The sequence below is a fragment of the Geotrypetes seraphini genome, chromosome 3, assembly GCF_902459505.1.
Source record: "Geotrypetes seraphini chromosome 3, aGeoSer1.1, whole genome shotgun sequence".
NCBI classification, from domain to species: Eukaryota; Metazoa; Chordata; class Amphibia; order Gymnophiona; family Dermophiidae; genus Geotrypetes; species Geotrypetes seraphini.
The window spans coordinates 10,449,863-10,464,039 of NC_047086.1; the positions used below are offsets into that span (position 1 = coordinate 10,449,863).

General features: G+C 41.0%; 1 protein-coding gene across 2 annotated transcripts in view; it reads left to right on the forward strand.

Moving 5' to 3' along the window:
* The first annotated feature begins 5,810 nt into the window (after positions 1-5,810).
* SEC63 (SEC63 homolog, protein translocation regulator) overlaps positions 5,811-14,177 on the forward strand; it is a 171,936-nt gene continuing 163,569 nt past the window's right edge. The window contains exon 1 of one of the 2 annotated variants that reach the window (XM_033937487.1): positions 5,811-6,069. In XM_033937487.1, coding sequence (XP_033793378.1) covers positions 5,946-6,069 — 124 coding nt within the window. In that variant the 5' untranslated portion in view covers positions 5,811-5,945. The remainder of the gene's footprint in view (positions 6,070-14,177) is intronic. The other variant, XM_033937485.1, reaches the window with a different exon arrangement.

The following is a 14,177-nucleotide window of genomic DNA, read 5'->3' on the forward strand; positions in this document are numbered from 1 at the left end:
TGATTTTATCAAATATGAAATAAATGAAAAAAAAAGAAGAAATAACTCTAAATTCCAGAGATATGTTAGACTGCCTATTGAATCATCCTTTAGAAAGGCAAAGAATTGTTCTATTTTCTATTTGCAGTCCTCTTTGGTAAGATGCATCAAGCCATTAGTAATGCAGACCAAGGAGAGACATCCAATATGATTGCACTTGAGGATACCATGGCACAATAGATCTACTCCATTTTGGGTCATATTTAAAATGGAATTTTTCGGTAAATAGAGAATGGGAAAAGAGCCTTTTTGAGCAAGGTTCTTCGGTTAAAGAAGCTCTCACTTTCTTCTGTGCCATTTTGTTCTCTTCCAGGCCAATGCCCTTCAGAATTCCTTTATTCCATTTCCAAGTTTCAAGTTTATTGATTTTTGATATCCCGATCATAAAAATCCTCCAAATGCTCTTTAAGCCTCTTGCATATATCTACTTCCATTCTGTGTGGAACTACTTCATTGGCTGACTGCTGTGACTGTTCTCATGTTGCAATGTGCACTTTTGGCTTTTGAACTGATATCTGCTGTCTATTCCACATAGCTTACACCCCTTTAAATTGGGCCATCTTGCCTCACCTTCAGAGTGAAGGGTTTAATCTGTGTCACTTAGTTGGAGGAAAAGGTAGAAAAAGAAGACAAATGCCAGGATGAGAGGAAATGGACAGAACAAAGGACACGGACCAATGGCTGGGGAGATGGACATACAGCAGGGACACGGACCTGCGGCTGGAGAATAAAGAGAAGATAGAGAGGACAGCAATCGTCGTGGGGGACTCTATCATCAGACAAGTCGACAGCCACATAGCAGGAGGAAGACTGGTGACCTGCCTACTGGAAGCCAAGGTAGAAGACATAGTGAGCCGCATTGACAGGATCGTCGACAGTGTGGAAAAAGAAGATACGGCGGTGGTGATCCAAGTGGGGACGAACAACGTGAGCAACAGGAACTACAACAGAGAAGTACTGAAGGACCAGTTTTGGATGCTAGGAAGGAAGCTGAAGACCAGAATGCAGAAGATAGCATTCTCGGAGATCCTGCTGGAACCTAGGGCAGACAAGAAAAGACAGATGGAGCTGCAAACAGTCAATATGTGGATGCGGCGCTGGTGTGAGGAAGAAGGATTCCACTTCATGCACAACTGGACAACATTCTAGGGGAAGAGCAAGCTATTCAAGAAGGACAGACTCCACCTCAGCAGAGACAGAACAAGGCTACTTGCAAACAACATCATGAGAGAAGTTTCTAAACTAGGAAGAAGGGGAAAGCTGACAGTCGACTGAGAGAGAGTCGATGGTTCGGGAACCAGTATACCCGGAGGATACCGTGCAGGAAGATGGAGGGGTAGACTCACCAGATCGCAGGCAAGACAGACCAAAAGGGATTCAAGAGAGAAGGACACGCAGGAAGGGAACAGGCTGCAAACTCAAGTGTATGGACTTTCAGAAGGCGTTCGACAAGGCTCCGCATGAATGACTACTTCGGAAAATTCCGAGCCATGGAATCGAGGGTGAAATACTCACATGGATTAAAAATGGGCTGGAGCATAGGAAACAGAGAGTAGGGGTAAATGGACAATACTCAGGCTGGAAGATCGTCACCAGTGGGATGCCGCAGGGCTCAGTGCTTGGACCCATGCTCTTCAACATCTTTATAAACGATCTGGAAATAGGTACGACGAGCGAGGTGATTAAATTTGCAGATGATATGAAGTTATTCAGAGTAGTGAAGACGCAGGGGGATTGCGAAGATCTGCAACGTAACATAATCAGGCTCGAGGAATGGGTATCGACATTGCAGATGAGGTTCAATGTGGAAAAGTGTAAAGTGATGCATGTCGGTAACAAAAATCTCATGCACGAATACAAGATGTCTGGGGCAGTACTTGGAGAGACTGGAAAGGGACTTGGGAGTTCTGATCGACAAGTCGATGAAGCAATGTGCGGCAGCGGCAAAAAGGGCGAACAGAATGCTAGGAATGATAAAGAAAGGGATCATGAATAGATCAGAGAAGGTTATTATGCCACTGTACCGGGATGGCGATGTTACTTTTGGCAGCCGGACTCACTCAGTGCGTCAGCTCAGAAGATTTTTCTGCATCAGTTTCAAAAATTTTGATGATCATATTATTATGTTGTTTTCCGCATCACTCTCTACATGTGATACATTGGACATGTCGGACTCCTGAAGAAGCCGATCATGTAGGGTCCATATTCCATGTATATGAGAGCCATTTTTAAAGGATTACAAATTTATATGGTTTTTAAGATTCCTGTCCTTGTACATTTCTATCTGCTGTCTCTTGTATTTGGTGTTTGCTTTGTACTGCAAATTTGTTGGATTTTTCTTTGTGAATCATTTACTTTTACCTTAAATCAGTGTTCTTCAACTGCCGGTCCGTGGACCGGTCCACAGAAATTTCCTGCCGGTCCACGGGGCCGGCATGTGCATTGGGCCCGAAAGTGTTCTTCAACCGCTGGTCCACAGTGCGATCGATGTGGCGTTATCTTTGGGCCAGCTCCCTCTTCCTCACTGCCACATTGCACAAAGCCGCGGGCAGCGGCTCCTGCGCCTGAACTGCAAGCCTTTTCTCTGACATCGCAAATCAATGCCTGCACTAATCGCTAACGTGTCCATTGGATAACATGCATGCGTTAGTGTTTAGCTTGTGATTAGCGTGCACTAATATTTAATGCGCACTAAAACATATCTCAGCCTAGTAAAAGAGGGGGTTAGTTTTTGGTTCTGTATTTGCATGGGGTTATTTGTTTTCTGGGAGGAATGGATGTTAAGAAGCATACAGTGTGCTTTGTGTAGTTTAATTTTGTGGTTAACCATTATGTGTTGTTAATAAGATTATATTGCATGCAGGGCCGGATTTAGATGAAAAGAGGCCCTAGGCTATTCCACTTATGAGGCCCTTTCACCTCATATTTTTAAGTTTGTAAATTACATGAGATAATAAAATACATCATTACTGTGATATATATCAATATGTTAAATGAAACTTTGTTATTGGTACTAACCTTTATAAAAAATGTGACACGGATAATAAATAAAAAAAGTCGAGAACACTTATTTGGACATTTATTTTCAGCACCATATATAGTACTTGTAACAATAACTAATCAAACATAACACAGAAACAAAATTCAAATAATGAAAATCTTTGACTACGAAAATAAAATACGCAATAAAAATTATCATATTTTCTATCAAATTAAATTAAATATATTCAATACATTGAAGATTAAACCAAATTCAATTCAGATAAATTTATTTCATAATAATTCGCATTTAAAGTTTAAGTATGAATTATGAATTTTAAGTCTTAAACTAAACCAAAAATGGAACTTTATTCAAACAAAATCCAGATCACAAAAAAGAAAATATCAAATTGTATATCATATTAAATTTTATGTTAATAGTTATTTTATTTAAGAACTGATTCAATCCAAGTATACATTTAAAACAAAATAGTAGATTAGAAGAATTTCTTTCTAAACTTTTTCACACAGAATTCTTCTATAAATTCATCAAAATCTATTTTTCTGAAGGTCTCATTTTCGATGCACAAAATACTCAATGAAGACAACCTCGTCTGGGTCATTGTGCTTCTTAATTGATTTTTGATATTTTTAAGTCTTGCAAATGACCTTTCTCCAGTACAATTAGTGACTATTAAACTGAGAAACAGCCGTAAGATTGATTCCACATTGGGGAAGGCCACTTGAATATTTTCTTTGAATATTATTTGATACAAGTCTGTATGCGACAATGTGGAATTTTTTGAAGGTTTATGTGTTTGTCTCACATATGTGTGGAAATGAAATAGTTCTTCAGTAAGATTTTGGTTGACATCTTCTGGGTATTCTTGCATTAATAGCTCAACACCTCTTTGAAGTTCTACCTTTGATAATGTAAGATCGGCAAGAAAGGAAAATATTTTCACTACATCATCATAAACAGAAGCTCTTCTTCCTAAATTTGATTCTAGTGCATCTAATATAGGAATAAATGATTTAATCCTAAATTTATCTCTTGAAGAGAGTTCGTCTAAGGCATCAGGGTCGCTGACGCAGGCGCCGTGAGAAGTGACACAGAAGCACACCTCACGCCACCAGGACTCACGATATTTCAAAACAGCGCATGCGCGCTCTAGAATTTTATTATTTATGATATAATCATGAAAATATAAAATAAAGCACGTAATATACATTTTAAAATATGCAAATTAAAACATATGTTAAGAACTTACTTAGAATTCCGCGAAATGAAGATATTGTAATGTAATGTAATGTAATTCATTTCTTATATACCGCTACATCCGTTAGGTTCTAAGCGGTTTACAGAAAATATACATTAAGATTAGAAATAAGAAAGGTACTTGGAAAATTCCCTTACTGTCCCGAAGGCTCACAATCTAACTAAAGTACCTGGAGGGTAATAGAGAAGTGAAAAGTAGAGTTAGAGGAAAAATAAAAATAAAATAAACATTTTAAAAACATTTTAAATATTGTCACAAAAAATTTTTCAATAGTCTATAAAACTTCACTAAAGTATTGAACCTACTGAACTCAAAAGGTGAGAATCAAATGATCGTGTACGCAATCCTAAAATAAGAATCTTTTCTAATAACATTAACACGTGTTTCATATTATCGAAATAATACGAATATAACCAAATGTCGGGATATCAATAGGTCTGTTCGTTTGTCTGTTCCAATCTACACCAATCCGCACTTTATTTATGCAAGAACAAACCAGAGCTTAGTAGCAGGCACGTCAATATTTGCCATAGCAATCAGTGAACGTATTAACTATACTTTGGTGCAATCTAGTATATACAAACGAACAGACCCAATGAGCCAAACGCGTTGATCTTAACCAATACATTTTTATGTTTGTTTATTAGTCATATGCGTAGAATTTCTCCTTATTTTCGGTTCAGTGTTTTAGTGTTCACTGTTTTTAGAATAGTGTAGGCCCCTCTTGATCTTGAGGCCCTAGGCTGAAGCCTAATTAGCCTATAGGAAAATCCGGCCCTGATTGCATGTGTGTATGAAAAATGAATGTAAAAATAGTGTTACAATTAGTACTATTTTGGGGTGGAGATTGGGTGCAGATGGGCGAGGACTGGCCTACGACTTAGCCTAGTGCTCTTCAAGTGCCAGTCCGCGGACTGGTGCTGGTCCTTAAAATAATTATTTTATTTCCGCTGGTCCACAGGTGTCAAAAGGTTGAAGGACACTGCCTTAAATGACAATTTTTTAAATTTATTGACATTTTAAATTGTAATAATACAAAAGATTCATAAATATAAACATAAGAACATGTTTGTATGGAAATTGTTCCTGAATTATGAAGGAAAACAGGTTAGAGACTTCCATTTTCTGGTTGTTAAAGAGTAATTTGGAGAGTTGTAAGAAAGGTTGTCTTCGCGTACATCAAAATCCAGTTGCACCACTTAAGTTACCATTTTTAATGTGTTCTTCGTTGTACTTATACTTTTGCTTAAGTAGTAAAAAAATCTGTATTCTTAGTTTGACTTAACTCCTTTCCCCCTGCCCAAATCCAAAATGGCGCACCGGCCCCACGTGCAGAGCGCGGACTCCTCCGCCCCTAAACCTAAAGACACGTCTGCTCTGGGGGAAAGCACCCACGGCGCATAAAAGAGCGCACGCATGCGTGCCGCGCACGAGACCAAGCTGGAGGCGGAGCCGGCCGCTCGCTCTGTTGTGGGTTGTTGCTTTTTTTTTTTAAATCTCGGCTGAGCGCGTGCGTGCGTGTTTACGCGCTGAGGCGGGGCGGAGCCGCGTCACGTCACCCACGCACGCAGGCAGGGCCTCAGGCGCGGTGGGCGCCCTGTCCTCGGCGAGGGGCGCGAGACGCAGGGCGGCGGCGGCGGAGGTGCCATGGCCGGCCAGCAGTTCCAGTACGATGACAGCGGCAACACCTTTTTCTATTTCCTCACGTCGTTCGTGGGCCTCATCGTCATCCCGGCCACCTACTACCTCTGGCCTGGGGACCAGAACGCTGGTGAGTGCGCGCGCGCGCCTCCCCCTCCCCCTCCCGACCTTCTCAGCCCCATCAAGCCCAGACCCCTAAGTCCCCAGCTAGGCTAGTGGAGTGCGTTTCCCCCGCATCCACCTCCAATGGACGTCTCATTTAGCCAAACCAACCAATTCCTAGGAACATAGTAAATGACGGCAGATAAAGACCCGAACGGTCCATCCAGTCTGCCCATTCGTTATTCTTATTAAAAAGTACATGATAGAATTAACTTGTCTCTTCTTTGCTATTTCTGGGCCATAGACTGTAAAGTCCACCTGGTATTGTCCTAGGTTCCAAATGCTGAAGTTGCCATCTAATCAAGCCATTGTGACATCACTGCTGAGGTCGCTCTTAGGCATTGGTGGAATGAGGCATTATGACATCACAATCTCGGCTCTGAAAATGTTGCTACTCTTTGGGTATTTGCCCGGTAAAATAGTAAATGATGCCAGATAAAGACCTGATTGGTCCATCCAGACTGCCCATTAGTTATTCTCAAAAAGTACATGATTAAATGAACTTGTCTCTTCTTTGCTATTTCTGGGTCATAGACTGTAAAGTCCACCTGGTATTGTCCTAGGTTTCAAATGCTGAAATTGCTGTCCAAGCTCACTCCAGCCTATCCAACCATCCTGTTTGCAGGATATCTACCATAAAGTCTGGCCAGTAACATCCTCGTGTTCCAAGTTAGTGGAGTTCCCATTGATGCCCTCCCCAGCCCAATTCTTCTCCAAATCATCACATATGGGACACAGACTGTGCAAGTCTGTCCAGTATCGGTCTTAGCTCTTTAACTCACATTCTTCCTTTTCTAATTAGAGATCCTCTGTTTATCCCAGCTCCTGTTCCTTCACCCCTTTTCTGTGTTGATTCTGCCTTGCTCATCTTTCTCTTCAATGCCCCCTCCCCACACTTGTCTCCTGTGGCTTTACTCCTCCTTTGCCTCCCCTTCTTTCTTTGTCTCTTTTCTGGTTTCAGCTTCCCTTGACTACCTACCTCTAGTCTGCAGCATATGTTATGCCGTTGCTTCTCTCTTCGGGATTGTGTTCGTATTGGTAATAATTTCTTTCATTTCCTTTTATTTAGTGGATGAAGGGGGGAATACATCACCACCACCTTCTGCTCTTGCTACCCGTTTGTTGCTTTGAGTTTAACATTTTCCTCTTGGGTAAATTATTTTGTTTTCTGTTTCTTTACACCGAGCTTCCAGGGAGAAGAATAATTGCATATTGTACTGTAGGGAGCTCTCTGTTAAAGTCACACAGCAGGGATGTGCTTTCTGGCAAGAAACTGTAGCTCTGAAGAAACTATTTATGTCAGCTATTTTGTATTCATAGAAGTAGAATTCATTCACACCTGGATAGTAGGCAGTGCAATCAGAGGTGAAATAAATAAGCTTTTGTATTATATAATTCTGTAAGTGCACTAATATTGGCTGCTATTTGGGTTTCTGCTAGGTATTTTTGCCCTGGATTGGCCACTGTGGAAACGGGTCTGATTTAGTATGACTATTCTTAAGTTCTTATTGGTATTAGGCTGACTTTCTCAATTAAATGTACTGAGGGTTGGTTGCTGTTTGTTGTTCATACTTACTTTAAGTTGGGAATACTTTCAATATAGGTTTGCATGAGCTATGCTACTAGAAAACTGACCTAAATGCAGTAGTAGCTATTGTTTGCTTTGATTTGATAAATGATCACTAGACAAGTAAAGCAGGTTGTCATTAGATCAGAGACAGCTATCCATGGCTGAGGAAACTCAGCAGTTTACATCTGACTTGACCTCTGATTTTTGATGAGAAACTTTGTTTTGTTGTTTTTGTTGGTTCCTTTCATGTGGGGCAGCATATAAATACATACAACCTTCTTCTTATTCCTCCAGAAGAAAAAGTACTGTAATAGCAATTCACTTAAGATCTAAGCTCAGGAGGGTACCTTTTTTTTAAAGAACCAAGAAACATAATGTAACAAATAAGCTTTTGAGATTTCACAGTCCTCCAGATGTTATCCAAAGATGAGAAGAATGAGATGATGATCAGATTCGATTAGATGTTATGATTGGCTTTAAATCATAAAGTAAAACAAAAAAATTGATTGGGGGGAACCATCTTGATTATAACATGAGGGTAGTGTTTATTATGCAACCATAAAATATTTTCCTCAGGAGTCGATCAATTCTGATGGAACTGTTCATAAATGTATACAAAAAAGTGTGAAAAACACCACCTACAAAATCTTGAATGAGCAGTAGCAGAAACACCCTGCCACAGTTCCACAGGACTGGTAGGAGGAGGCCCAGATACAGAAGAAGGTTGGCTCTGATCAATTTTGATAGCCAACTTCAGGCTTATTTCTAATCTGCCCATTGGTAGCTAAGATTACAGAGCAGGTTATTCATAGACAGACAGATGATTTCTTAGATAAGACAAATCCTCTGTCCAAAGCAGTACATTACATAACATTTCTAAACTGCAAAACCAGATTGATGCGGTTCACAAAAGATAGAAAACTGGGCATTCCCAGCGATCTACAGATTAAGCACTACTTAATGAAATCTGTTTCTATCGTGATGCAGGCAGCCTGACTTGCTTGATTTCATGAGTCACGTGTGTTGTGATTGACTTTGCAAACCATAATCTCTTGGACTATTACTATTTGGGTTTCTGCCAGGTACTAGTGACTTGGATTGGCCACTGTGGAAACAGGATACAGGACTAGATGGACTATTAGTCTGATCCAGTAGGGCTAGTCTTATGTTCTTATGATTGAGCAGTATTGGAACTGAAAGAGCCACTTAATAATGGCTTCACTGTTATTTGTCAATGTTTTTAGGTCTTTCTAGACCAGGGATGAGCAACTCCAGTCCTTGAGGGCCGGAATCCAGTCGGGTTTTCAGGATTTCCCCAATGAATATGCATTGAAAACAGTGCATGTAAATAGATCTCATGCATATTCATTGGTGAAATCCTGAAAACCCGACTGGATTCCGGCCCTCGAGGACTGGAGTTGCCCACCCCTGTTCTAGACTCTGAAGTGTATTTGCTGAAAGCTTTGACTTGTGCAATCCTGCAAAGTTCTCTTTTCAAAATGTTTATTGTATCTTTGGTGACTTTGGGTCAGAGTTTTGGGGCTAGCATAACAGTTTTGTTTCTTCGGATCTTCTCAAGATAAGATTTAGATATTGTCCTCACTAGCTAAGGTTAGGTTTGAGGCTGTCCAGTAATTAGTCTTCTGCTGTGTTATGCTCCTACTCTGGGGTCCTTACCAAAATAGGATTAAAAGGATCATATTTGTTTAAGAAGTCCTTAAAGATTTGACTTTTGGTTAAGATCAAAGCAGGAGGGGTCTTGATGATTGTCACATCAAGAAAGCTAGGGAGGTAAAGTTCCTAGATGAAATAAATGACTGCTTTGTGGAACAACTGCTCATATATTCACAAGAGGGACATATCGGCTGAGTTTAGTAGAATAAAGGACTTTTTGCAGAAAAAAGGTGTCAGATTCACTGGGCAGTAGTGATCATTGCATCATTTAATTGAGTTAATATCTGTAGTAAAGACTCTAAGGAAATCTACTTTGTTGGGATTTAACTTTCAAAAGGGTAAGAACATAAGAATAGTCTTACTGGTCAGACCAATAGTCCATCTAGTCCAGTATCCCGTCTTCGTGGAGGCCAATCCAAGTCGCAACTACCTGGCAAAAACCAAAATAGTAGCAGCATTCCATGCTACCGTCCCATGTCTGTCTCAACAGCAGACTATGGACTGTTCCTCCAGAAATTTATCTAAACCTTTTTTAAAACCAGATATGTTTACTGCTCTTACCACATCCTCTAGCAATGCGTTCCAGAGCTTAACTATTCTCTGAATGAATTTCCTCCTATTGGTTTTAAAAGTATTACTCTGAAATCTAAGTAATGAATTTCAAGCCTTAATGGTTCAATGGCTAATAGTAAATGGTTCAATAGTAAATATATTTTTCATATACAGATTTACATTTCATTCCTTTCAGTGATTGAAACAATCTTGATTATGACTTGATGAAGCCATCAAGTAACTGGAATAAATAGGGAAAACCTTCTGGCACATCCCAATACAGAGTTTTAAAGACAAACAACATAACTTAAACTCAGTACATAATTCAACCAGGAGTGTATGAAAGTTCACCAACAAAGGTGTAACATGGGTCATTCCATGTCAAGTGGTCTACGGCAGTGGTTCCCAACCCTGTCCTGGAAGACTACCAGGCCAGTTGGGTTTTCAGAATATTCCTAATGAATATGCATGGAGCAGATTTGCATGTCTGGCACCTCCATTATATGCAGATCTCTCTCATGCATATTAATTAGGGCTATCCTGAAAACCTGACTGGCCAGGTGGTCCTCCAGGACAGGGTTAGGAACCACTGGTCTACGGCTCCCCACTTCACCATCACGGAGTCTGATGAAACTCTGTGTGTTGAATCTTATGACCCAACCAAACTCTGGTCAAGTTTAAGATCCACCAGTGGAATACTTCTGGAGATATAGCTCTTTGTTTGATACTATACATGGTATTCCTACAACATTTTTGCAACTCAGTCAAAATATTTCCTTGGTTTTATATAAGCAAAAAAACTTGCTGATTTTCTACAACATTTTACAATCTAGTCAATGGAACTAATGCAGATTTTAATTTTTTTGAAACTGGTGTAAGTAAAAAGCCTCAAAGTGGTCCAAAAAAATGGATGCACTAAAAATTTCAAAGTTTAACCTTCTGTGGCTCCTGTAATAATAATAATGATTACTTTATTTTTGTATACCGCAGTACTATAACAGTTCAGAGCAGTTAACGGAGTAAGAGACTGTACATATACACTGATGTTACAAATAAGTCAATCAGCATAGCTTAGCGAGTAGGGAGTGGTCAGGGAATCCGGAGCTATCCTAATGATAATAATCCTAATGAAGCTATCCTAGTAAAATTTTGTCTATTTTGTGACATGACTGTCCTCAAATATACAATTTAAACTTATAAGCTAATCTTGTTACGTTACAATCTTGTTACGTTACATGTAACTCCCTCCCTCTCCATTATTCTAAGTCCCCCTTTTCCTTTCTGTTTACCAATTCTCTTCCTCCTTCCATTGTAGTTCCCTTATTGTTTTATTCTGTAAACCGTGTCGAGCTCCACTCCTGTAGAGATGACGCGGTATATAAACTTAAGGTTTAGTTTAGTTTACAATTTCATTTTAACATAATAACATAGTAAAAGGTTTGCATATAGACTTGAACAGTCCATCCAGTCTGCCCATTAGTTATACACATTATAATTTCATGATTAAATTAACTTGTCTTTTTTTCTTTGATATTTCTGGGCCATAGACTGTAACGTCCACCTGGTACTGTCCTAGGTTCCAACTGCTGGAGTTGCCATCCAAGCTTACTCCAGCCTATGCAACCATCCTATTATTTGCAGGATACCTTCCGTAAAGTCCGGCCAGTAACGTCCTCATGTTTCCAAGTTCCTCAGCCCATTTTACACCGAATCGCCATGTATGGGATACAGACCGTGCAAGTCTGCCCAGTACCGGCCTTAGTTCTTTAATGCATACTATTCATTTTCTAATTACAGATCCTCTGTATCCCATGCCTTTTTGAATTCCATTACTGTTTCCTTGCCACCATTTCCCTTGGGAGAGCATTCCAGGCATCCACCATCCTCTCCATGGAAAGGAATTTCCTAACATTGCTCATGAGTCTTCCTCCCCGCAACCTCAATTTATGTTTAGTTTTATCATTTTTCCTTCTCTGGAAAAATTTGGTTCTATATTAATACACTAGTCTGTAAGCCCGTTACATTAACGGGTGCTATAATATATGTCTGTCTGTCTTTCTTTCTTTCTGTCTCTCTCTCTCTCTCTCTTTGGCTCCCTTTTTCTGTCTGTCTTTCTGTCCCTCTCCCTAATAAACTAAACAACTTCAATGGTAAGAACAACAAAGTTAAATTGGCAGGAGAGGTAAACAACATTGCCAATGCAAAATTAAACTACCCAAATATGGTATCACATACTATTGTTATTTTGTTTACTCCCTGGAGAATTCTACAAATTCTGCATTATTTGTAGTATTTTTGCACAAAAGTTTTCTATAAGGCCTGAAATTCTCTCCTTCCTTTTTCCTCCTCAGGCTCCAGCCTCCCAGTTCTCTCTACAAACCCAGCAAGAACTCTAATTCTGTCTGTCCCAAAATCTTCTCCAGCATGCAGTACTCAAACCGCTCATTCTTTCTTTCCTTGTAGACATACCCTGACCTCTAATTCTTCCTTCCCCCCCCAGACATACATTTCCACTTCTTATTCTTTCTCCTCCTGTTCCCAGGTATCCCATGGCACACAGTCACGCTTGATATCCTCCTCCTCCCAAAACACACCAGTAGAATACTTTCACCTTTTTCTGCCACCTCTCCCATATGATGAATATTATGCTTTCTCTGCTCACCTCTCATTCTTCTGGTGCACCCTCCAAAATCCCCAATGAAACACATTCAGCGTAGTTGCAGCATTTCCCCCACCCCTTCCCTTCTCTTACCGCGATCTTGCCTGCTCCGTTCGGCCCCTCCCCTGCGTTCTGGCCTGCTGCAATCTTGCTGCTCCGTTCGGCAGGAGTCCTCTTATTTGTCGGCCCCCTCTTCCCTTCCCTTCCCGTGGTCTTGAGCTTCGGTCTGGTCACTCGCCTTGCCGTGTTTTTTTTTTTTTGTAGTTGAAAGACACGGCGGTGGCTCCTCTCATGATCCGCACCTGCATCGGAAGTCCGACTCCTCGTGAGAGGAGCCACCGCTGCGTCTTTCAACTAAAAAATGCAATACGGCAGGGGGAGGAGAGAGGACTTCAGGCAAGGAGCAGGGCAGAGCAAAAACCAGCACGGGCCGACAGCTGCCGCGTCCGACATCCGCCTGGGGGGAGGAGAGAGGACTTCAGGCACGGGCCGACAGCCGCACGGAAAACGGACCCACGCGATGGAAGTGCGCATGCGCGGCCTAGCGTTTTATTATATTAGATGTCAAGTATTTAAATATCTATCATTTCCCCCCTCTCCCGCCTCAAGTCTGGTAGCCCCTGTGCTGCTTTGGAGAAGTGAGGTCTTCTAAAAGGAGAACATCACTCTGGTGATGCAGGAAATGATCCTGTAGCCAGGATCTGCCTACCAGATGCATTATTTTCTTGCACCGAAGATCTATCTACAGGGGCTTCAGCCCAGAAGGGAAGAGTTGGGTCAGCTGTTGTAGTGGGTCAGTCATTAGGCATGTAGATAGCTGGGTGGCTGGTGCAAAGGTGGCAGATCTCATGGGCCACTTAGACAAGATATTAGATAGTGCAGAGGAGAAGCGGGCATTCTTGGACTATATAGAAACTAATGACACAGAAATATATGGGAGGGAGGTTCTGAAAGCCAAATTTAGGCTCTTAGGTAGAAAGTTGAAATCCATATCCTCCAGGGTAGTATTTTCAGAAATGCTCCCTGTTCCATGCGCAAGACCAAGAGGCAGGCAGAGCTCCAAAGTCTCAATGCGTGGTTGAGACGATGGTGCAGGGATGAGGGATTTTGATTTGTTAGGAATTGGGAAAGGGGAAGCCTGTTCTGAAAGGATGGACTCCACCTTAACCGGGATGGAACCAGGCTGCTGATGCCGTTTTAAAAAGGAGATAATTTAAAAGCTGCTCTAAGATGGTTGGGGGAGGGGGGTAACCGATAGTCGCCCAGGAGCTGATGATTCGGTGTGCAAGTATTCTTGAAGGATACTGTTGAATCAGAACATTTAGGGAGTCCTAATAGGTTTCAAAAATTGTGAAAGAAAGCAAAGAATGCTTAAGAGGGAAGCAGAGTAAAGATGCCAAGTTATCCCTGTCATCTTCTCAGCAGCCTGTAGATACAAGGAAAAAGCACAATTTGAAGTGTGTCTATATAAATGCTAGAAGGCTAATAAATAAAGTAGGAGAGTTAGAGAATATAGTGCTGAATGATGAGGTAGATATAGTAGGCATCTCGGGGACCTGGTAGGAGGAGGACAATCAATTTGACTGTTATCTGTTCCCCTAAACTCTGTAATTTTTATTAA